This window comes from Oncorhynchus masou, chromosome 3 (assembly GCF_036934945.1).
Source record: "Oncorhynchus masou masou isolate Uvic2021 chromosome 3, UVic_Omas_1.1, whole genome shotgun sequence".
NCBI classification, from domain to species: Eukaryota; Metazoa; Chordata; class Actinopteri; order Salmoniformes; family Salmonidae; genus Oncorhynchus; species Oncorhynchus masou.
The window spans coordinates 40834673-40858211 of NC_088214.1; the positions used below are offsets into that span (position 1 = coordinate 40834673).

Below are 23539 nucleotides of genomic sequence, written 5' to 3' on the forward strand. Positions count from 1 at the left end.
TGCTCAAAAGCCCTGTTCGCCTCAGCCGACCACTGCAAGCGCACCTGGCCCCCCTTTAGCAGTGAGGTAATGGGAGCTGCCACCTGAACAAAACCCCGGATAAACCTCCGGTAGTAATTGGAAAACCCCAAAAAACGCTGCAACTCCTTTACCGTGGTTGGAGTCGGCCAATTACGCACGGCTGTAATGCGGTAGCTCTCCATCTCCACTCCTGAAGTGGAAATCCGATGCCCTAGGAAGGAGATGGATTGTTGGAAAAACAAGCATTTCTCAGCCTTGACATATAGATCATGCTCCAACAGGCGACCAAGCACCCTGCGCACCAGGGACACATGCTCGGAGCGTGGAGCAGAGTATATCAGAATATCATCGATGTACACCACTACACCCTGCCCGTGCAGGTCCCTGAAGATCTCATCTACAAATGATTGGAAAACTGATGGAGCATTCATCAACCCATATGATATGACCAGGTACTCATAATGACCTGAGGTAGTGCTAAATGCCGTCTTCCACTCATCACCCTTCTTAATACGCACCAGATTATACGCACTCCTGAGATCCAATTTTGTGAAAAAAACGTGCCCCGTGCCTTAACTCAATAACCGTATTGATCAGAAGTAGCGGGTAACTATATTTCACTGTGATTTTATTAAGACCTCGATAATCAATGCACGGGTGTACACTGCCATCCTTTTTTTTCACAAAAAAGAAACTCGAAGAGACGGGTGAAATGGATGGCTGAATGAACCCCTGATGCAGAGATTCAGAGACATATGTCTCCATAGCCTCCGTCTCCGCTTGCGACAGAGGATACACGTGACTCTTGGGATATGCAGCGTCTACCAGGAGATCTATCGCACAATCCCCCCGTCGATGGGGTGGTAATTGAGTCGCCTTCTTTTTACAGAAGGCGAGAGCCAAATCGGCATATTCGGGGGGAATGCGCACGGTGGAGACCTGGTCTGGACTTTCCACCGTAGTAGCACCAACGGAAACCCCTAAACACCTACCTGAGCATTCTCGCGACCACCCCGTGAGAGCCCTCTGTGGCCAAGAAACAGTGGGGTTATGACAAACTAACCAGGGTAGGCCTAGCACCACAGAATATGCAGGAGAATCAATAAGGAAAAGACTAATCTTCTCCTTGTGACCCTCCTGCGTTATCATACACAAAGGTGCGGTTACCTCCCTGATAAACCCTGACCCTAATGGTCGACTATCTAAGGCATGAATAGGGAAAGGCATATCCACAGGAACAATAGGGATCCCTAAACTATGAGCTAGACTTTTATTAATGAAATTCCCAGCCGCACCTGAATCTACTAGTGCCTTATACTGGGAATGCAGTGAAAAATCAGGAAAAGAGACAGAGACAAACATTAGTGCAGCAGAGGGCTCTGGATGAGAATGGTGCCTACTCACCTGGGGTGACGCCAGAATGCCCTGCCTGCCCTCTTTATTCCCAGAGGAACCAACCCGGCACCGATCAGCAGTGTGCCCTCTGCGACCATGAATGGTGCTCCAGCGGGAACCCCCTCCGGTCTCCCTGCGCACCATCCCTCCCAATTCCATAGGTTCAGGAGAGATGGTGCGGGAGGATGGAACAACCAGACCCCGATCTAGACATCCACGAGTAACCAGCATGTTGTCCAGCTTGATGGACATGTCCACCAGCTGGTCGAAGGTGAGGGTGGTGTCTCTACAGGCCAGCTCCCGACGGACGTCCTCGCGTAGACTACAACGGTAATGGTCGATCAGGGCCCTGTCGCTCCATCCAGCGCCGGCAGCCAAGGTCCTAAACGCCAAAGCAAAATCCTGGGCACTCCTCGTCTCCTGCCTCAGATGATAGAGGATCTCACCCGCTGCTTTGCCTTCAGGTGGGTGATCGAATACTATCCGGAATTGGCGGGTGAACTCCTCAAAATGGTCCAACACCGCATCCTCCTTTCTACACACAGCGCTGGCCCATTCCAGGGCTTTCCCGGTGAGGCATGAGACGAGGGCGTAAATCTTCTCACGGTCAGATGGTACTGGGGAGGCCGTGGCTAGATATAAATTCAGTTTGAGGAGGAAACCCTGGCAGCTGGCAGTATCTCCGTTGTATCCCGTGGGTAGGGATAAATGGATCCTCGATTCCGGAGAGGAAAAAAATGTTCACGGGAGATTCCGGTTGTGGTGGTGGTGGCGCTGGAGAAACTTCCTGTCTCTCCCAGCGATCCATTTTCTGGACAATGTGCTCCATGACGGAGCTGATACAGTCAAGTTCCCTCGCTTGTTCCTGAACGCGTTCTTCCAGGTCCATGGGCATAGTGTCCTCTCCTGCTGACTTCATATATATTGGTCAGAGATTCTGTCAAGCATAGGTGTAATAGGTGGCAGGGAAGTCAGGCGCAGGAGAGTCAAACTGAGTGTAAAATGGAGTCTTTTAATAAAGTTCCAAGAGTATGCTCCATAACAATAAATGTACAAACAAACCAAACATGGGTACGAGGACCCGACGCGCACCTATACAACAATCACACTATACTGACAATAAAACAATCTCTGACAAAGACATGAGGGGAAACAGAGGGTTAAATACACAACAGGTAATGAATGGGATTGAAAACAGGTGTGTGGGAAGACAAGACAAAACCAATGGAAAAATGAAAAAAGGATCAATGATGGCTAGAAGACCGGTGACGTCGAACACCGAGCACCGCCCGAACAAGGAGAGGCAACAACTCGGTAGAAGTCGTGACAAATAGACTCTTTTTTTATTTTTTCTACTGTGTTATTGACTTGTTTATTGTTTACTCCATGTGTAACTTTGTGTTGTTGTCTGTTCACACTGCTATGCTTTATTGTGGCCAGGTCGCAGTTGTAAATGAGAACTTGTTCTCAACTAGCCTACCTGGTTAAATAAAGATGAAATAAAAAATAAATTAAAAAAATCTTCAATGCTCTTGCTGATTGAAGGAGGTTTTCACTCAAAATCTCACGATGCATGGCCCCATTCATTCTTTCCTTTACACGGAACAGTCGTCCTGGTCCCTTTGCAGAAAAACAGCCCCAAAGCATGATGTTTCCACCCCCATGCTTCAGTAGGTATGGTGTTGGATGCAACTCAGCATTCTTTGTTCTCCAAACACGACGAGTTGAGTTTTTACCAAAAAGTTCTATTTTGGTTTCATCTGACCATATGACATTCTCCCAGTCTTGTTCTGGATCATCCAAATGCTCTCTAGCAAACTTCAGACGGGCCTGGACATGTACTGGCTTAAGCAGGGGGACACGTCTGGCACTGCAGGATTTGAGTCCCTGGCGGCGTAGTGTGTTACTGATGCTAGGCTTTGTTACTTTGGTCCCAGCTCTCTGCAGGTCATTCACTAGGTCCCTCCGTGTGGTTCTGGGATTTTTGCTCACCGTTCTTGTGATAATTTTGACCCAACGGGATGAGATCTTGCGTGGAGCCCCAGATCGAGGGAGATTATCAGTGGTCTTGTATATCTTCCATTTCCTAATAATTGCTCCCAAAGTTGATTTCTTCAAACCAAGCTGCTTACCTATTGCAGATTCAGTCTTCCCAGCCTGGTGCAGGTCTCCAATTTTGTTTCTGGTGTCCTTTGATAGTTCTTTGGTCTTGGCCATAGTGGAGTTTGGAGTGTGACTGTTTGAGGTTGTGGACAGGTGTCTTTTATACTGATAACAAGTTCAAACAGGTGCCATTAATACAGGTAACGAGCGGAGGACAGAAGAGCCTCCTAAAGAAGAAGTTACGGGTCTGTGAGAGCCAGAAATCTTGCTTGTTTGTAGGTGACCAAATACTTATTTTCCACCATAATTTGCAAATAAATTCATTAAAAATCCTACAATGTGATTTTCTGGATTTTTTTTCCTCATTTTGTCTGTCATAGTTGAAGTGTACCTATGATGAAAATTACAGGCCTCTCTCATCTTTTTAAGTGGGAGAACTTGCACAATTGGTGGCTGACTAAATGCTTTTTTGCCCCACTGTATGTTGGTTCAGCTACATACCCAAACGTTGAGCAAACTCTGGTTGCCTCACAATAAAAAAAATAACAGTGTAGGGGATAGTTGCCCAGTTCCAGATCTGTTTGTGCTGTCTTGGCAACTGTTATCATCATTCTTACGCCAAACAGACTGGCCTCACGGGACACAAATCCTTATATGGAACTCTGCCACCAGCTGGTGGTGGGAGGGGCTGGGATCAGTCTGTCAGTCAGAAAAAGAAGGGAGTCATACCACCTCCCTTTCCCTCCAATTGGCCATCTAGTTACACTAGGGGTTTGTTAGAGCACACCTGGGGCTGTCTACCATTGTGGGGGGTTAGTTATTGGAAGAGAAAGAAGACAGAGAACGAATGGGTGACAGTTTGTACCCGTCCACACCAACACACCATGTCACATGACTGATGCCATTGCCACCCTTATTCAGACAGAAGAGGACCCTGGCTGGCGTCTGTTCATGGCAGATCGATGAGAGGACCTGAAAGAAGACACCAGAGCACTGTTGTGAAAAAATGCACTGTATCGATCAGGGAGGAACCCAAAGTCCTCTACAGGGGGGAGAGATGGAGACAGAGAGAATGTGTGTGCACATGTATTTGTGTGCATGCGTGTCTGTGTGTTTTACTGTTGCAGTGCTTTAGGTTATTTCTATAAATAATGGGGCCATTGTGTGACATTGGGATAAAAAAATGTAAAATGGTTTGAAACATTTGTCATGCAGTTCCACATGCACAGAGGAAAAAAGTTAACACATGCAAATTGTCCAATACTGTAACTCCACCTATACAACAGCACAGGCCTAGGACTATACATCCTTTAAGCAGGGTTCATAAATACATTGGCAAGTCAAACTCAAGGACTTTTTCAAACACTTCATTTTCATTTTCAAGGGCCTCAATGTTATACAAGTATAATTGTACATACCCCCCCCCCTCCCCCCAAGACAAAGCATGCAAGAAGTGTCAAAAAAGTAAGCCATTGCCACATTTTTTTAGGGCTTGCCAATGCATTAATATTCAAATGATTATTACATTCTAAAATATGTGAGAAATAATGTGGACATTGCCTGACTAAATAGAATAGGGGTAGCATTAATCTTACCATTTGAATCTCACCATCGCTATTTTTATGAGAAAGTGACCAAAAACCAGTTTCCTTTTAATCGAAGGATTTGTATGGAAAGCCAAGTTGAAGCCATCAAATGTGTCGTGCTTATAATAACCGCACATGGTTTTACCTCAACAAAGTTGCTTAAATAAGACCCTTCCATTGACGCGGCGGGAAACAAACAAAAGTGGCCACATTTCTCACAAAACTGATCAAAAATGTAATCACAGATCATTTTAAGTGAGCAGGAGAACTTGTAAATTGGCTGCAATAATTACAAGGACTGTTCAACAACCAAAGTAAGGGTATGTCTGATTTTCAAGGTAGGTCTATTTCAGTCATTTCCTTTCTGAGCTTCAAATTCAAGTTCAAGTAGTCGACATCAATATCCTTGAATTGTTTAACATTGCAGGTGTAACATGGAAACCAAAATGTATTTGTCATGTTATTTCATTAACAGGTCATATTGTGAAGAAACCCACCATATCCAGAATAATTCATAGGAATAGCTTTGGCTGTTGCGCAAAAGTATATCCTACACAATAGCGCACAGTAGACTCTGTCTAATCCGAGGCGCAAAAACATATGAAAGCATGAACTCATTACCTTAATAATGTCTCTGTTAAATCTAACGAGACCCTGCTGTAAATTAAGCAGACAACAGATGATCAACATCAATTCGCTAGAAATATTAGATCCAATGTGGATCCAAGCACAACTGTCTTCACCGGTGTATCGAATGAAACATCAAAATATTCTGGACATTACTCGTGAACACTTTTTTCCCCCCAGCAGTTGGACTGTTGTGGCATCGCATGAGCTGTCACAGTAGCTGTTCATCAGAAACTTCCTTATTGGATCAGATGACGTGTGAAAATATTACGCTGTAATTAAACAGCTTAACACCAAATGCGCATCCAACAAGTATTATGCCTCATTTTGAAGAACCGTCTTGATAACAGTATCAATTTAGGTTTAAAGTATCAAGGTAAGGTGACTCTTTCGGTTTGAAGCATTCGATCTTGCATACATGAAAACTATTTTCACGCCGTAATATAAGGAGACACAAAATGTTACGTAGTTATACAAAAAACTGTCCCAACAGCTAGATCCAGGATTCTTACAGTACAATGTCTAATTGAACTGATTACTGCTTAATATATGATATGACAACTTACACTTCCATAAATACATGGAGAGAAAATAAAGGTTTTATGTCACACTACTTTGGACAAATCCATCAAGACACCAACCGTGATAAAGGGTTAAATCAACTCATTAATTTGATTCAACATAGCTATGATCCCCCCTGTTTATCTTCATGTATTGACATAAAAAAACATTGCCAATTATTATCAATGACTTATCAACAACTGTAACAAGTTGTCCAGTCCAGGAAATCTTCACTGGTACCCTAGTTTATAGAAAGACCCCGTAGCGTTGAGCAGACTTGTGCGGTACACTAATGTACCCATGTATGCCAATAAACAGCCAAACCTAGACCACCAACAGCTTTAACATAAGTCTACTTCTAGGGGCCGCAAATATTTATGCCTCCTCCCCTCTGTTCTGTTCTCCTTCCCCTTTCTATCTAGGCTTCTCCCCTCTTTCTGTTGTTTCTCTTCCCCTATACCACTTCTCTCCCTACCTCTTCTCTGGTCCCAGTGGAGTCAACACTCCTCTCCTGGTGGCCCTATGCATAAAGCCTATACCTTTCCCCTCCCTCTTCCAACTTCCTTATTTACACATCCCTTAAGACCTCAGCCAGATTATGCACAGTTGTTAAAACATATATATCCCACTAGGTGGTAGTATAACATTATAAATATAACTAACACAGCGGTATGAAAGAACAGGGGATCATGAGCATAGACCCATGTCCAGCAGATGATGTAGTTCAGGGGGGCAGAAGGAAGTTCAGGTGACAGGTGTCCTCAGGCTCACAAGCACCTAAAGGACTATTTAAAACTTCAGTGTAGTGTGTAGAGGAATAAGAGAACAAGGGTTGAGAAAACAACCATAAATTTAACACAGGCCTGTATAGACAGTTGAAGTCGGAAGTTTACAAACACCTTAGCCAAATACATTTAAACTCAGTTTTTCACAATTCCTGACATTTAATCCTAGCAAAAAATTCCCTGTTTTAGGTCAGTTAGGATCACCACTTTATTTTAAGAATGTGAAATAAATAAAATACATTTAATACACATCTCAAATGCACGAAGAAAACATCTGAGAACAGTAATATTGTACACACACATGGAGGTACCCATAATCAATCAGTTATTGTAAACAAAATATAAAACAATTGGTGGATAAAGCATTTTGGAAATCAAGTCGTCATATATTAATTAGCATAGGCTTTATTTTCTGCAAAATCACTCATCCCATTCTAAGCAAGTCTACTGCTAAGAGAAGAGGGGTGGGCTATCAGCTGATGACAGTGAATGTAGAAGATGTAAATCAGCTCATTTGCCATGCTGTTGAAGCAATCAAACTAGTCTTTACCTCTTAGGCCTAATAACAAACGGTTGATTTGAAGCCTTTAACCTGTACCTGACCGTGAGATGACATATGCAACTCAAAAGGGAGCCACTAGGGACTACTACATTACCGTTCGGCTGCAGGACGATGTGCAGTGTGCGCCCACGCAGGGGCAAAGGAGTTGGGGAGGGGGAATTTTCTAATATATTTATATATATTTTTTTAATTAGCTAGTTTGATGTGCAAATCATTTAAATAACAAAAGAGAAAGTAGATTAAAAGTTAAATAAAAATGTAATAATTCTAAAAACTTCATATTGAGATTGCGTCATCTGTGGATCTGTTGGTGCGGTATGCAAATTAGTGGGGTGTAGGGTTTTCAGGGGTGATAGTGTTGATGTGAGCCATGGACAGCCTTTAAAAGGATTTCATGGCTACTGACGTGAGTGCTACGGGGCGGCAGTCATTTAGGCAGGTTACCTTCGCTTCCTTGGGCACAGGTACAATGGTGGTCTGCTTGAAACATGTAGGTATTACAGACTTGGTCAGGGAGAGGTTGAAAATGTCAGTGAAGACATTTTCCAGTTGGTCCGTGCATGCTCTGAGTACACGTCCTGGTAATCCGTCTGGCCCCACGGCCTTGTGAATGTATACCTGTTTAAAGGTCTTGCTCACACTGGCTACGGAGAGCGTGATCACACAGTCATCCGGAACAGCTGGTGCTCTCATGCATGTGTCAGTGTTGCTTGCCTCTAACGAGTATAACAGATATTTAGCTCATCTGGTAGGCTCGTGTCACTGGGCAGCTCGTGTCTGGGTTTCCCTTTGTAGTCCGTAATAGTTTGCAAGCCCTACTTCAGGCAAGTAATACCTCGAGACCTCTTTAATATTAAACATCGCGCACCAGCTGTTATTGACAGATAGACACACACCCCCACCCCTCGCCAACTGTATATTATCCGTGTCGTAATTCAGCTACGACTCGGTGAAACGTAAGATATTACAGTTTTATAAGTCCCATTGGTGGCATTGTCCCCTCGTGTACTCCCTGTTCACCCACGGCTGCATGGCTACACATGACTCCAACAGCAACACAAGTTTGCTGACGACATGACGGTGTTAGGTCTAATCATGAAAGGCAATGTGACAGCCTACAAGGAGGAGGTCAAAGATTTGGCAGTGTGGTGCCAGGACAACAGCCTCTTCCTCAACATCAGTAAGACCAAGGAGCTTACTGTGGAATAGAGGAAAAAGGGGGAGAGCATGCCCCCATCCACATCAACGGGGCTGTAGTTGAGCGGGTTGAAAGCTTCAAGTTCCTTGGCGTCCGCATCACTAAGGACTTAACACGTTCCCCACACCTGAAAGTCGTGAAGAGGATCCTCAAAAAGTCCTACTGCTGCACCATCGAGAGCATCTTCACTGGCAGCATCACCATTTGGTACGGCAAACGCACCGCACTCGACCGCAAATCGCCACAGAGGATGGTGCGGACTAGGGGTGTGCCGATCTCATCATACTCGTAATCGGATTTACTCGGAAAACCCGGAAGTGCACTTTAAATGTAGGTAAAGCCTATACTTCAAGTATGCATTACTGTGCTATCACTCAGAGCGTACCGTTATTTTCCTTCACTCATTCACACACATTGTTCAAAGGTAAACGACCCCGACAGATGAACATGCACATGAGTTACTTACTTAGTCCTATTAAAATATCAACGGAATAGGCTAATAAATAGCCTAATGCATGGCTGACTACTACTGTCTGCATTTATTCCAGGCAGATTTAGATGAAAGCAGGCTAATTCGCTTGCCCCATATATTGTTTCCATTTTGAGAGGTGCAAAACGTTTCTCTCCTGATACTGATGCCACAACATTTGTACAATCAAAATAAACTATCTACATTTGTCATTTTAATTGATGATGATCTGTCGCTCTGTAAACTTGCCTGGGCGAGAATAAATCGTAATAGCAGGCAAACATTGGCTTGGATTACGACATAAAGACAAATGTCGTCAGCCGTGGAGTAATTATACGGACGGACAAAGGAGGCCTACTAAACAATGCCACGTAGACAGACAAAAACAACCGTGGCATCAGTAAAGTCGACAGGAAATAACTAGATTTAACAACAAATGACTAGCTACAGGTTCTAATTCATACATAATGTTTGGAGAAGGGGAGACTTGCGACTGGAAGATGGGGAAATGAGAGTGGCTTGTTATAATCTAATCATTGCAGCAGGCTCAAACTATTCCCCGCCTGTTTCTTTACAGACAGAAGAACTATAGCCAATAGTTGTTTAGAGCACACAGTTATGTGTGCTGGCTGCTGGAAATGACCTTTTCCTGATGGATGATAATTACCCCAAAAACTTTTGGGAAAATTCTCCACAACTAGTGCGCCCAGTACATCACTGGGGCTGAGCTCCCTGCCATCCAGAACCTCTATATCAGGCGGTGTCAGACAGGGATGGAATGGGAATGGCCCTGGACTTTTTGACTCAGACCCCCCCCCCCAACGATAGACCACTGCCCACGCCACACTTTATGTAAAAAGGTTACTGAACAATATTTATAACAATAAATTTAGTAAAATATATGTCAAATAAAACAAGGGCAACGTGTTTGCTCTTAGGAGGAGGCTGGCTAGAAGGTACACATATTGGCACAATGTGTCAGCAAGGTGACAAGAATCTCTGGAACCATCTGAGGAGAAAAATGAATAATACAGGAAGAAATGTGTTGGTGAAAAGATTGGTGAGCAGCAGGCAAGTCATGGAATAAAATAAAAATACAAATATTTCCTACCTCCTTAAATTAGCAATTTCTGCAGCAGCTCACTTCTCTCAGCAATGCCATCTATAACCAGGTCACTGTCCAGGGCCATTAAAACATCTCGCTCAGTAGCCATGAGCATAAAAGCCTCCAGGTGTTGTTGAGATAGAGCCTACACTTGAGGAATTTCAGAGTAGAGAAGCTCCGCTCGGAAGCTACCTGGGTTACTGACAAGGTAAGTAGGAACTTGTAAACAAGGCCCGGGATGTGGTACGCGTCAGTCAATAAATAGGTTGTACTGACTAAGAATACTGTTGCAACATACTGGACAGTCCTTGCAAGATGAAAAGCTCTTGTTCACCATCTCCACCTCGTTTTCATTTCCTTCAGGTACATGATCCTCCGTAGTCCTGGTTGTGTATTCTTCAAATCCCGATTGTTTTTAACCTTGTCCCCTGTTCTGCCAAGTCTCATGCGCTCACTCTGTAAATTGTCCACCGTTGCTCTGCTGTCAAATTTGATGAAACATTTGCTTAGTTGTTGAAGTGCTGTCTGTGGAAGGCCACTGGCACTGGATGTTAGCTGACTAAAGTGTTTAGGGTCCAGAAGAGCCATGTCGGCATACAAAGTGCCATTACTCAGAAATCGCCGATGGATGCCATCTATAACTGTATCCAGAATTGGATTAATTTGATTAACACCAATCCGGTGTGCACTCTCTGCCCCAGTAAAAGTCTCATCTTGTGCCATCTCTCCAGGCTTGGTTTTTCTTCTTTCGAGACCTTTTCGTAGGCAGAGTGGTCTCGAGCTCCACTGAACAAATGTCTGCAGCAGACTTGACTTTTTCAATATCTCTTGCCATTCCTTTCAGCTGCTCCTCTGTGGACACAACCATATGATGTGCAGACAGAATGTCCATTCCACTTGTTTGAAGATATCTTGAGACTGTGACGAGGTGACCTGAAATATCTGGAGGAATACCTGAGCTGTAAGTGTTGTTTCATACTTCAGCAACCCCCTCAATGTATCCTTGTGCCTTGACCCGTGCAGTGGTGTTGATGTTTTTCTGATCTCGTATGGTTGAAAGAGTGAGAAGGACATCAACATACAGACCCTCATCTGGATTTCCAAAAGCTCCAGTTGGAGCCAGACGTCTGTGTCTTGGGTCCTCGCTCTCCTTCTCTCCAATGTTCATCCTCTGGTAGGATTCCCGGAAGAACACAGCTATGTTGTTAATGGGAGAAAAAAAGTGACCCACACTGCCAAGACACTGTTGTGTCTCCCAACGCAAGGTTCAAAATATGTGCATAGCACAACACATGCACTTGATTGGTGGACTTTGCAGCGAGCAGGGCAGAGATGCCTTTATACTGGCCTTGCATACTGGAGGCTCCATCAGTGGAATTGCCAAGGCACTTGCTGATGTCAAGCTTCATGTTTTCCAGTACTTCACTCTGTACCTGGACAAAGTATTGTCCAGTGGATGCCTCGCATTTCACCACAGCCACAAGCCTCTCGTGAATGACGTTTGTCACATATCTGACTATGACAGAGCATTGATCTTGTGTTGTAATGTCCCGTCAACCTGAACTGAAAACATACCAGCTTCCTGGATTTTATTTGCTATGGTGGCCTGCATTCTGTGTATGATGGTGGTAATTACGTTATCCATGGCAGTCTTTGATAATAGAGCGATTAGAGAGCCTCTGCACCCTCTTGACCCAGACTCATGCAGGCAGAGAGATGCTCTTTTATACACATGTCATACTTTCCCAGCAGAATGATCATCTCTAAAAAGTTGCCATGGTCAATGCTGCTGTCTTCTAGCGTATAAGCTGCTTCAGACTGCATGCCTCTGTGGCTCAGACCCCTCTTGCCTATGATTTTAACAACATCTATAATGCGCTCTAGCACTTGCCTTCTGCACACTTGCTCTCTATGAGCAGACATCTGACTGCCGATGAGCAGGCTCTCAATGTTACCTTTGGAGGACCTTAGAAAGCAGGCCTCAACATGACCTCTATACATAATGCTCTTCTCATGCTCTTCCACTCTCTGATGGATATGCTTCCAGTCTGCCATTCCGTTCATGAAAGGGCTGTTCTCTGTGGGCCTTGCAAATGCCACACAAACGAAGCAGAATAAAGCATGGTTCTCTTCACTGTATGACAGCTACTTCCTGTTGGTCCCATCTTTACAAAAGAAAACCTTCTGCACCACAGACGTTTCACTTTTGTTGGAGGTGCAACTAAAAAACATATCTCGGTCCCCTGACTTCGGCCTTTTAAAATGATTAAAAATTGGGGTGGCAGTGGCAACCTGGCTCTGGCTCAATCAACATCTGTCCACTGCAGATGCACTATCCTCAACCTGGATGAGTAATTATTCTAAATTAATATATGAGTATAACATGAAACAAAAAGTATAACGCTAATATAATAGCATAATGTTAGTATAATATTAATTTTATATAGTGCCTTGCGAAAGTATTCGGCCCCCTTGAACTTTGCGACCTTTTGCCACATTTCAGGCTTCAAACATAAAGATATAAAACTGTATTTTTTTGTGAAGAATCAACAACAAGTGGGACACAATCATGAAGTGGAAAAATATTTATTGGATATTTCAAACTTTTTTAACAAATCAAAAACTGAAAAATTGGGCGTGCAAAATTATTCAGCCCCCTTAAGTAAATACTTTGTAGCGCCACCTTTTGCTGCGATTACAGCTGTAAGTCGCTTGGGGTATGTCTCTATCAGTTTTGCACATCAAGAGACTGACATTTTTTCCCATTCCTCCTTGCAAAACAGCTCGAGCTTAGTGAGGTTGGATGGAGAGCATTTGTGAACAGCAGTTTTCAGTTCTTTCCACAGATTCTCGATTGGATTCAGGTCTGGACTTTGATTTGGCCATTCTAACACCTGGATATGTTTATTTTTGAACCATTCCATTGTAGATTTTGCTGTATGTTTTGGATCATTGTCTTGTTGGAAGACAAATCTCCGTCCCAGTCTCAGGTCTTTTGCAGACTCCATCATGTTTTCTTCCAGAATGGTCCTGTATTTGGCTCCATCCATCTTCCCATCAATTTTAACCATCTTCCCTGTCCCTGCTGAAGAAAAGCAGGCCCAAACCATGATGCTGCCACCACCATGTTTGACAGTGGGGATGGTGTGTTCATTGTGATGAGCTGTGTTGCTTTTACGCCAAACATAAGGTTTTGCATTGTTGCCAAAAAGTTCAATTTTGGTTTCATCTGACCAGAGCACCTTCTTCCACATGTTTGGTGTGTCTCCCAGGTGGCTTGTGGCAAACTTTAAACGACACTTTTTATGGATATCTTTAAGAAATGGCTTTCTTCTTGCCACTCTTCCATAAAGGCCAGATTTGTGCAATATACGACTGATTGTTGTCCTATGGACAGAGTCTCCCACCTCAGCTGTAGATCTCTGCAGTTCATCCAGAGTGATCATGGGCCTCTTGGCTGCATCTCTGATCAGTCTTCTCCTTGTATGAGCTGAAAGTTTAGAGGGACGGCCAGGTCTTGGTAGATTTGCAGTGGTCTGATACTCCTTCCATTTCAATATTATTGCTTGCACAGTGCTCCTTGGGATGTTTAAAGCTTGGGAAATCTTTTTGTATCCAAATCCGGCTTTAATCTTCTTCACAACAGTATCTCGGACCTGCCTGGTGTGTTCCTTGTTCTTCATAATGCTCTCAGCACTTTTAACGGACCTCTGAGACTATCACAGTGCAGGTGCATTTATACGGAGACTTGATTACACACAGGTGGATTGTATTTATCATCATTAGTCATTTAGGTCAACATTGGATCATTCAGAGATCCTCACTGAACTTCTGGAGAGAGTTTGCTGCACCGAAAGTAAAGGGGCTGAATAATTTTGCATGCCCAATTTTTCAGTTTTTGATTTGTTAAAAAAGTTTGAAATATCCAATAAATGTCGTTCCATGTCATGATTGTGTCCCACTTGTTGTTGATTCTTCACAAAAAAATACAGTTTTATATATTTATGTTTGAAGCCTGAAATGTGGCAAAAGGTCGCAAAGTTCAAGGGGGCCGAATACTTTCGCAAGGCACTGTAACTTTAGTATATTCATATAATAGTATACCACTAGTATAATACTGCATTGTCGGAACTAGAAGCACAAGCTAGAAGCACAAGCATTTCGCTACACTTGCATTAACATCTGCTAACCATGTGTATGTGACAAATAAAATTTGATTTGATTTGATAATATGAATTCCAATTGGACAATACAGCAGGTGAAACAAATCAGGGTGTGACAGATATTATACTTTCACTAATGAGCTGTGGTTTTCAAACCTTCTGAGAAAATAGACACTTAGTTGGCAGGAAATCGAAGGTAGCCTCAGTATAGCATCCCCTGGCGGAGATGTTCCTTGCTAACTCCCTTCAACCAGCAGAAACACACCAGAAACAAAACATTTACAAGACCACACCTGCAATTTAGGGCATATTTCCACAGACTTCCAGGAGCACAATTTAGATTCAGGTAGTTATTACAGTCTTCCACTGCGTCCTGGTTTTAAAATGTCAGCAGCAGCGTACACCTTGAGGCCAGAAAATGTTTGCTACATCTGGTGACAGTTGAAAAACCTGGGGAAGCCTCCCATTGCCGACAGCTGCGGGTAAAGCAAATTGATACCTGTAAAACGCATACAGTTGTAGCATTTCCTTCTATGCTTCTCAGTCAGGAGCATAGGTTTGTAATATGTCAGTCCTTCCAGTGCAAGGAATAAGAAAACCCATATGTGCAGAGTTCATGTCTGAGTGTAAATAAATGTTATGTGTTCTACACTGAACAAAAATATAAACGCAACATGTAAAGCATTGGTTCCATGTTTCATAAGATGAAATAAAAGATCCCAGACATGTTCCATAAGCACAACGTGTGTATTTAACTCAAATTTGGTGGCAGTGGCGTTATGGTATGGGCAGGCATAAGCTACGGACAACTAACACTATTGCCTTGTATCGATGGCAATTTGAATGCAGAGATACCGTGACAAGATCCTGTCGTGCCATTCATCCGCTGCCATTACCTCATGTTTCACTATGATAATGCACGGCCCCATGTTGCAAGGAATCTGTACACAATTTCTGGAAGCTGACCATGTCCCAGTTCTTCTAAGGCCTGCATACTCACCAGACGTCACCCATTGAGCATGTTTGGGAAGCTCTAGATCGACGTCGAATTCCAGGTCCCGCCAATATCCAGCAACATTGAACAGCCATTGTGGACGATTGGGACACCATTCCACAGGCCACAATCAACAGTCTGATCAGCTCTATGCGAAGGAGGTGTCCGGTTTTCTGATCCACGCCCCTACCGTTTACTTAAAAGGTATCTGTGACCAACAGATCTGTATTCCCAGTCATGTCAAATCCATAGATTAGGGCCTAATTTATTTATTTCAATTGACTGATTTCCTAATATGAACTTTAGCTCAGTAAAATATTTTAAATTGTTGCATGTTGCGTTGATAAAGATCTGAATCTTTATATGGCTCTGTTTCAGTCATCACATAGAAAGAAGCCTTGTCATGATATTGAAACGTATTCTAACTACCTGGGCACGCCAACCATGACCTTACCACACCGCTGGATCCCACTTCTAACACCACTGTTGAATTCAGGGGATGACCAACAGTGATTGTTCTTATCGCTAAAATGCTGAACATGTTTGCTAGTACGACATTTCAGCCAGCAATGACCTTTTCTGTTTTCATGTGGGTTGTCACACGCTCTCAGATACCACTGTGATATATCATTGTGTACTGGGGGTATTAACTGTTTCCATAGAAAAATGGGAGCTTGTTTTAAAACTTTTTATTTGGAACTTTAAAAAAAATCTAACCAGAGGAAGGGTTTGAGGTTAATAGGTTTTAGAAAAGCTATGAAAACAACATTAAATACACTCAAGAGACACTATGTTCACAATACACTAGAAATAGACAATGTACAACCATAGAAAACATACATAGGCACAGATTTGCCTAAGACAGTCTTCAAGTATGCTAGCTTCCCCTATTTTACAAACACATACATTTTCTAGAGACAAGCATAATATTTAATGCACACCTTTCACATAGTCTTCTATGGGACCATAAAACTTAGAGGGACTCATGTTGGGTTCCCCACATATATCACAGACGGTAAAATAATACACCTTCAGGCACTGAAACTGAGCGAATCTGATTCACTATTGCAGGTATGGATTTTTCTGATGATAAGACCCTAGTCATCCTGCTTTAGCAGTATTTGACCATTAGAGATGTGTTAGCACCTTGGGAGGACCGAGTGTGTGTATGTATAACATATGAACTTGTATCACTTTCCTCCGGTTCTAGCTATTTAGATATAGCATCTAGTTGAGCTTTGTGTTTGTGTTTACTTCTTCCTGTACTGATCCATGGCCATGTAACTTCTGAGGAAGTCTTCAAACTGTACGGGCTCATCCTTGGGCTCCTTGGCCGCTGGTTCCGCTGCGGCGGAGGCATCCTCAGCACGACGCAGGCGGCAGCTGTAGTCGTACTCGGGGTCACAGTCAGGATCGGGCAGGATCACGCCACTCTTGGGCTTGTCGGCCTCAGCGGTGAGGGGAGAAGGGGCAGACATTCCATTGCAGGTAAAGTCATAGGGGTGGCATTGGGGTGCGACGGGGGCGTTGGGTTCATCACTGGCCTCCAAGGGCGTGCAGCCCTTATCGTAGTGCACGTAGCAGTCATGGCCCTCCTTGGTCTTCCCAAGGACGCCCAGGCGGGAGTGGATCCGGTACTGGGGTAGCATGGGGGGAGCCTTACGGGGGGCAGCGGTGGCACCTAGCAGGCAGAATGGGTCATAGCGCGGGTCACACGCCAGAGGGCCGGGCGCCGGCTTGTCTTTGGGTGTGTTCTCCAGGACGGGCTTGGCGAGGCCGGCAAACTTGGTGGCAGTGAGGGGGTTGCAGCCCTTGTCGAAGAGGGGGTTGCATTGCTGCTCCTTGGGGGCTTCCTTGGCAGCGGGAGATGGGGCCGCCATTCTAGCCATGCACAGGGGATCGGTGGCCGGGTCGCAGGTGGGGTACATGTGGTAAAAGCTGGAGGGGTCTTTTTTCACCAGCTTTGGCCGGCAGTAGGGGTCCTCGGTGGGATCGCAGGCCAGGGCGGCGTAGGACGGGGCGGGTCCAGGAGCGGGCCTATAGCCATAGGCGGCACGCAAGTGGTACTGCAGACACTCGGTGTCGTCGGGGTTGCAGATGCGCAGCAGCTCCATCTTCTGCTCTGCGGTGAGGAAGGGCTCCAGGACTGGGGCATAGTAGTAGAACCCTGTGGGGGTCTTCTGAGGGTGCGGCGGGAGGGGTGTCAGGACAGGCACTGTGGCGGCCTTGACTGTGGCTGGGGCGGCAATCTTAGGGATCATGGGGAAGGGGCAGTAGGGGTCGATATAAGGGTTACATACTTTGACTGTGGCGGTCTTGACAGGCACGGGCATCACCACCTTGGCCTTGGGCTTGCTGGTGGACTCGGCGATGCACTCTGGGTCGTCGGAGTCGGCGCAAGTCTTGTAGATAGCACTGAGGTGGGTGAGGTAATGGGTGAAGGTGGGACCCTCCTCGGAACGGTGCTTGTTCTGCAGGTAGGTCAGGTACATCTTGTCCAGGTGCTCTATCTATAAGGTGAAGACAGGGGAAAGACAAGATTCCCATCAGATCCAGACCTTGGTTCAAATGGTATGTTTGATTGAGCCTGCCTGGAATGCCAGATGGTTGAAGTTCACTTTTTTGACTATTACATTGTGCAAGAAAAGCTCAATCAAGACTGTTAATACAGGCCAATGAAGACGGTACGGGAGGCAGGTGCCGTACAAAGTGCCGCTTTATCTACAAGTGAACGAAGTGAAGTGTATGTGCAGGATGAATATAAAAGGTAAGTGTCAAACCAAAAGTACATTCACTAAAAACAAAAATGATTGTGGAATGTTTGCCACTCACTCCTTCCTGGTTACCAGTATCCATGAAGAACTTGTACCATCCCCAGAAGTCAGGAAGACGCTTGAGGACAGGAATGGGAACGGTAAGACTCCTCTTGATGCGGACATCACTGGATACTGCAGATGCTGGAACAAAAGAGAGAAAGACAGCACATATTAAGAAGAGAATGTGGACTCAAAAAGTGCCATATTAGAGTAAAGAAACACCAGTACACCAGTACACAAGTATGTGTGAGTACATTATTTAGTATTTGTCTATGTACTGTAAGGATGTGTGTACATGCATATAAATATCACAGTAAGTGAGTTTGCTGGTAATGTCTGAAAATATTTTGATATGACATACTGTCCAGTAGTATGCATGCTAATATCCATGTTCCCCTTGTTGTCCCCTACAAACCAGTCCCCCTCACTCACCCTCCTTCTTCACATTCTGCCTCACCGGGCCGGCCCCCAGAAACTCTGTAAAACAACAGTAGGGACATGAGTCGACAGGAACCAGATGTTGTGTCCCGCAGATGAGGTAAAATGCTGGCTCTGCTCGACCCCTGGGAGTGCACGGCAGGAGACGACCCTTAGAGGCACAGCCCAGGCCGCATTTTTCCGATTAACCTAAAAACACACGGCGACAGGCACACACGCTAATGCATGCAAGCGCACAGACACATCACAACATACATACATATTCACACGTACACACACCTAGACACACCCTTCCAACATAAATACATACCACCCCCCCCCCCACACACACACACACACCACACACACACACACACCCACACACACACACACCCACACTCCAGTCACTTTGAACAGGATTGAAGGGCCTGAGTTTGTGTGCTACTGCACAGGGTTCCACTGGAAGTCAGTGGAAACGGTAAAACTACAAAGAGCATTGGGCAGCATGCCCAAAAGCCCCCCTCACTCCATCCCACCCAATTAAACCTCAACTGTAAACTAAGATGTTTAGGAGTGGAACATGTGTCTCCATACATTAAAAGCACCAGGGGTTTCCTTTCAGATGTTTACTGGCAGAAGGGGAAAAACGCCCCGTCAGCTAGTTCAGGTGTGGTGAGACGTCTGCCGGGCCTCACCTTTACTAATGATGCTAAAGTGCCGCTCCGAGGCATCAGAGGTGTACTGTATGTATTTTTATGGTGGGGTTGTGAAAAAGTTCTGATATACATAAGAAGTTGTATGTTATGCCCCTATGGCTGGCAAGTTGTCATCTACAGTACATGCATTGGTTGTATCTAGTGTGTAGGAACAGTCCGTCATTTTAGTGACATTGAAAATAAATTATTGTGTACTAACATCCATGTGTGGTATGAATTACAATCTACTTGTACATTGCCTTTGGTCAACAGTAAAGTGACTGATATAAAGTGATCTATTTTTTCTTTCGGTCAGACAATCAGTCAAGCATGTCTTTCAGTACAACAGTACAATAATGTACAGAGCCATGACTGCGTGGAACTCCCATCTCCCATGTATAAAGCAATACCTCATAGTACAACGCCTCTCCCCCAAGTTGACCTACTTGTTGTGTGTATTTACTGACACGTACGTGTAGCTGATAGATGCACACCCTCGCACACCCGCACGTTCATGTTTATTAAATGTGTGTAAAATGTCATATTTTTCATTATGTCGGACCCCCAGTAAGACTAGCTGTTGCCATGGGCGTTGGCTAATCCGGATCCTAATAAAATCAAATACAAACAGAAAGTGCAAGAGTGCAGAAGTCTCACTCACCTGGCAATAACACTACAATAATTCCGGTGGATATGAGGGAAAACATTAGCCTTCCTGTCCGCGCCATATTCTGCTTTATCTGTTTCCTGAGGGAAAAGTTGGGAATAGTCCGTCTTTATAAGGAACAATTGGGAGGGTGGAAGTTATTCCTGACCATGCTAAAAATGGGTGAAGCTTTATACACATTTTCATGATAATAATAATAATAAATGAATATTTCCTCATTTGTGAACATTTATAAACATGTATAAGCATTTAAGCGTTACAATTCATTTAGAACGCCATGTATGCAATTTATATTAAACATTTGTACAACTATTTACAAGCATTTATAATGGCTTATTTCAAAAGTTATCAAATGTAACAATGGTGTTCTCCTTTCAGCACGTCCTGCACCATTTAACAATGATTTGCAAGTACCGAACGCCTCCCCTACCGCACCAAATGTCTGCTTGTGTACGGTCATGCAAATTCATAAACTTGTTTATTCAGGCCCAAGTAGTGGTCCTGTCAAGGGTCAATAATTAGAACTATCATTTTAATTTGGTTGTTCTATAGAGGTTGAACGTTGACGACAGGTGAACTTGGAGCATTGCACTAATCATAGAGCACCAATGGCCAGTAACTTCTCAGCGAGGTCAGACTAGACCATAGTTTCTCTTATTTTTAAAGTCTTCAACGGATTTGAAACTTAGGATATCAGTACATGTACATGTTCTATGTATGTATTCCAGCTATTGGCTTTACCACTGATGGAAGGATTGACTTGACAGAATATAACTTTACTTATTTATCTGTTATCATGAAAATACATCTTCAGCTTCCCTCCGAAACCAACAACTGAATCATTGAAGATTCTCAAAAGTAAACTTTGCATGTTGTTACTGACTGACACTAACATATCACACAAATAACTTGGTACAAAATAAGCCTAGCTTTTAACCATTGTGATGTAAACCATTTAGAATAACGTTTTTTTTTAAATAAAGTATACATTAGCATACATTACACATTTATAAGAACATCATTGTGTTGCAATCATCACATCATCAAGCGTTGTAATCCATGACTTACCTGTTGTTCAACTGAAGTTCTGCCCTCCTGGGACGGCCTCAAGGAGCCAGTGGCTCTCTGGGTTGATTGGTTTAGTGGGTGTCGCTAACCGAGCTGTGTGTACACCCTACCTCACTGCTCCTCTGTATGGGAGAGGAGCGCAGGGTAACATTTTAAAGAGCTTCTTGATCATTAAAAACAAAAGGCATGTCATACGGCTCGAGCATGCTGTTACGCACTCCAGGATTGGCTCTTTCACCGCTGGCTGTCTGACCAATAGGGGGCCTGTAATCAACCGCACTGAACAGCAAGACCCCTGGATTTTTTTTTTTTTACGGATAAACGAGGTGTAAGTTTTGATGTATAGCTTATTTATTGACACCGATTTGGAATTTAGGGTTAAGATGTGGGGCATCTGGATTGCTCCCACTAGCAATCAACCAACAATGTCTTTGGATAGAATGGCCATTATTATGGATCTTGGAGCTGATTCGGGCAGCATGATTCTCTCAGTAAACCCTAAAACCAGTCAACTTATCTCTGTGTTGAGTCTGGAATAAAACAAACGAAAAGGTCCCTCACTCAGCCTTACATCTAGCATACTTTCTACTAGTATATATCTCTATGTTCTGTGTCTCCAGCAGGTTTGTAAAGACAGCCCTAGTTATTAGCCAGTCCTATATATCCCACTGCACCAATCTTTCCTCTTACACTGTATTTCCTGGAAACACTAATGAAGTAGAGGCCTTTATTAGCACACTGCCAACTCAGCTCTGACTGGTGCCTGGAAAAAGGCCACGTAGAACCAGGTCAGTTCCGCTGGTCTCATTGGAATCAACTTGAAAGGCTTTATGAAGCCTATAATGACCCTACAGCAGGCCTTCGTAGACGCTCCATAAACCATTCATAAGCAAATGTTTTTCTACACAGAGTGCGTAAAAAGGGCTATTCTACATTTGCATAGTATATAGAATATGGATAATCAGCTAAGGGAAAACATTACATGCTCAATATTCCCCTTAAGGATGCATTTCGCATAGGTCAATGAACCCGTTGCCTTGAAAATAACTATAAGTTAATAGTACCATAATATAAATATGTCAACACTTCATATTCTTGGAAAATTCATGGCAAGTGATGTGTGTGCAAAGCCCATAAAGCGGTTTCATACCACTTGTGGAGAAAAACAAATCATAAAAAAACAGACCCTTGCTGTAAAAATGATGAGGCCCTACCTCCACTTTCATGTACAGTAAGCAGTTTTTCATCTGTGTTCTCTTGCATGTTGGTATGTTGAACTACATACCACCAACAGGAGAGTAATACATACATTGGGGTCTAATCAATGAGGTGAAACATTCTGAAATGTGCAGCTAGAAATGTAATGAATAGAGGCGTCATGATTATCTAGGCTTACATGGCAGACAATCATCTGTTCTACCCAATACATTGAATGTTCTATAATGTTCTGTGTTCTGCACCCTCCTGAACAGACCCATCGTCATCCACACTTGATTAAAAAAAAGTATATTTGTGGACAGGAAAACGGTTCATTCTAAGGTCAGGAAAGATTCCATTCCTGGATCTGGAACATCTAAATGTGTCCTATGCAATAAATCACAGTACAGTAGGAGCATTCCATCACACCTTATTGGTCAAATAGCCCTTACACAGCCTGGAGGTGTGTTGGGTCATTGTCCTGTTGAAAAACAAATGATAGTGGGACAAAGTGCAAACCAGAGATGGGATGGCGTATCGTTGCAGAATGCTGTGGTAGCCATGCTGGTTAAGTGTGCCTTGGATTCTAAATAAATCACTGACAGTGTCACCAGCAAAGCACCTCTTCCTCCATGCTTCACGGTGGGAACCACACATGCAGAGATCATCCGTTCACCTACTCTGCGTCTCACAAAGATACAAAGGTTGGAACCAAAAATCTCACATTTGGACTCATCAGACCAAGCACAGATTTCCAACAGTCTTATGTCCATTGCTCGTGTTTCCTGGCCCAAGCCGGTGTCCTTTAGCAATGGTTTCTTTGCAGCAATTTGACCATGAATGCCTGATTCATGCAGTCTCTAAACAGTTGATGTTGAGATGTTTCTGTTACTTAAACACTGTGAAGAATTTATCTGGTCTGCAATTTCTGAGGCTGGTAACTCTAATAAACTTGTTCTCTGCAGCAGAGGTAACTCTGGGTCTTCCTTTCCTGTGGCAGTCCTCATGAGAGCCAGTTTCATCATAGCACTTGATGGTTGTTGCGACTGCACTTGAATAAACTTTTGAAGTTCTTGACATTTTCCACATTGACTGACCTTCTTGTCTTAA

The 23539-nt window shown here is 43.8% G+C and overlaps 1 protein-coding gene across 1 annotated transcript; it reads right to left on the reverse strand.

Moving 5' to 3' along the window:
• Nucleotides 1-16270: 16270 nt before the first annotated feature.
• Nucleotides 16271-21355, reverse strand: LOC135508228 (uncharacterized). The gene is made up of 5 exons (XM_064928278.1): nt 21233-21355; nt 20159-20244; nt 18818-18862; nt 18402-18526; nt 16271-18079 (listed from the first exon to the last, which is right to left on the reverse strand). Exons 2-5 carry the CDS (start codon nt 20223-20225, stop codon nt 16820-16822), a joined length of 1497 nt encoding a protein of 498 aa, XP_064784350.1. The 5' UTR covers nt 20226-20244; nt 21233-21355; the 3' UTR covers nt 16271-16819.
• Nucleotides 21356-23539: the final 2184 nt, after the last annotated feature.

Bases quoted from the DNA above. Each gene is read 5' to 3' on its own strand.
- LOC135508228 (XM_064928278.1), bottom strand. From the start codon at position 20,225: ATGGCGCGGACAGGAAGGCTAATGTTTTCCCTCATATCCACCGGAATT. The intron at 18,863-20,158 runs GTGAGTGAGACT...GTTGTTTTACAG, and splicing joins TATTGTAGTGTTATTGCCAG to AGTTTCTGGGGGCCGGCCCG. The intron at 18,080-18,401 runs GTGAGTGGCAAA...TTCACCTTATAG, and splicing joins ATACTGGTAACCAGGAAGGA to ATAGAGCACCTGGACAAGAT.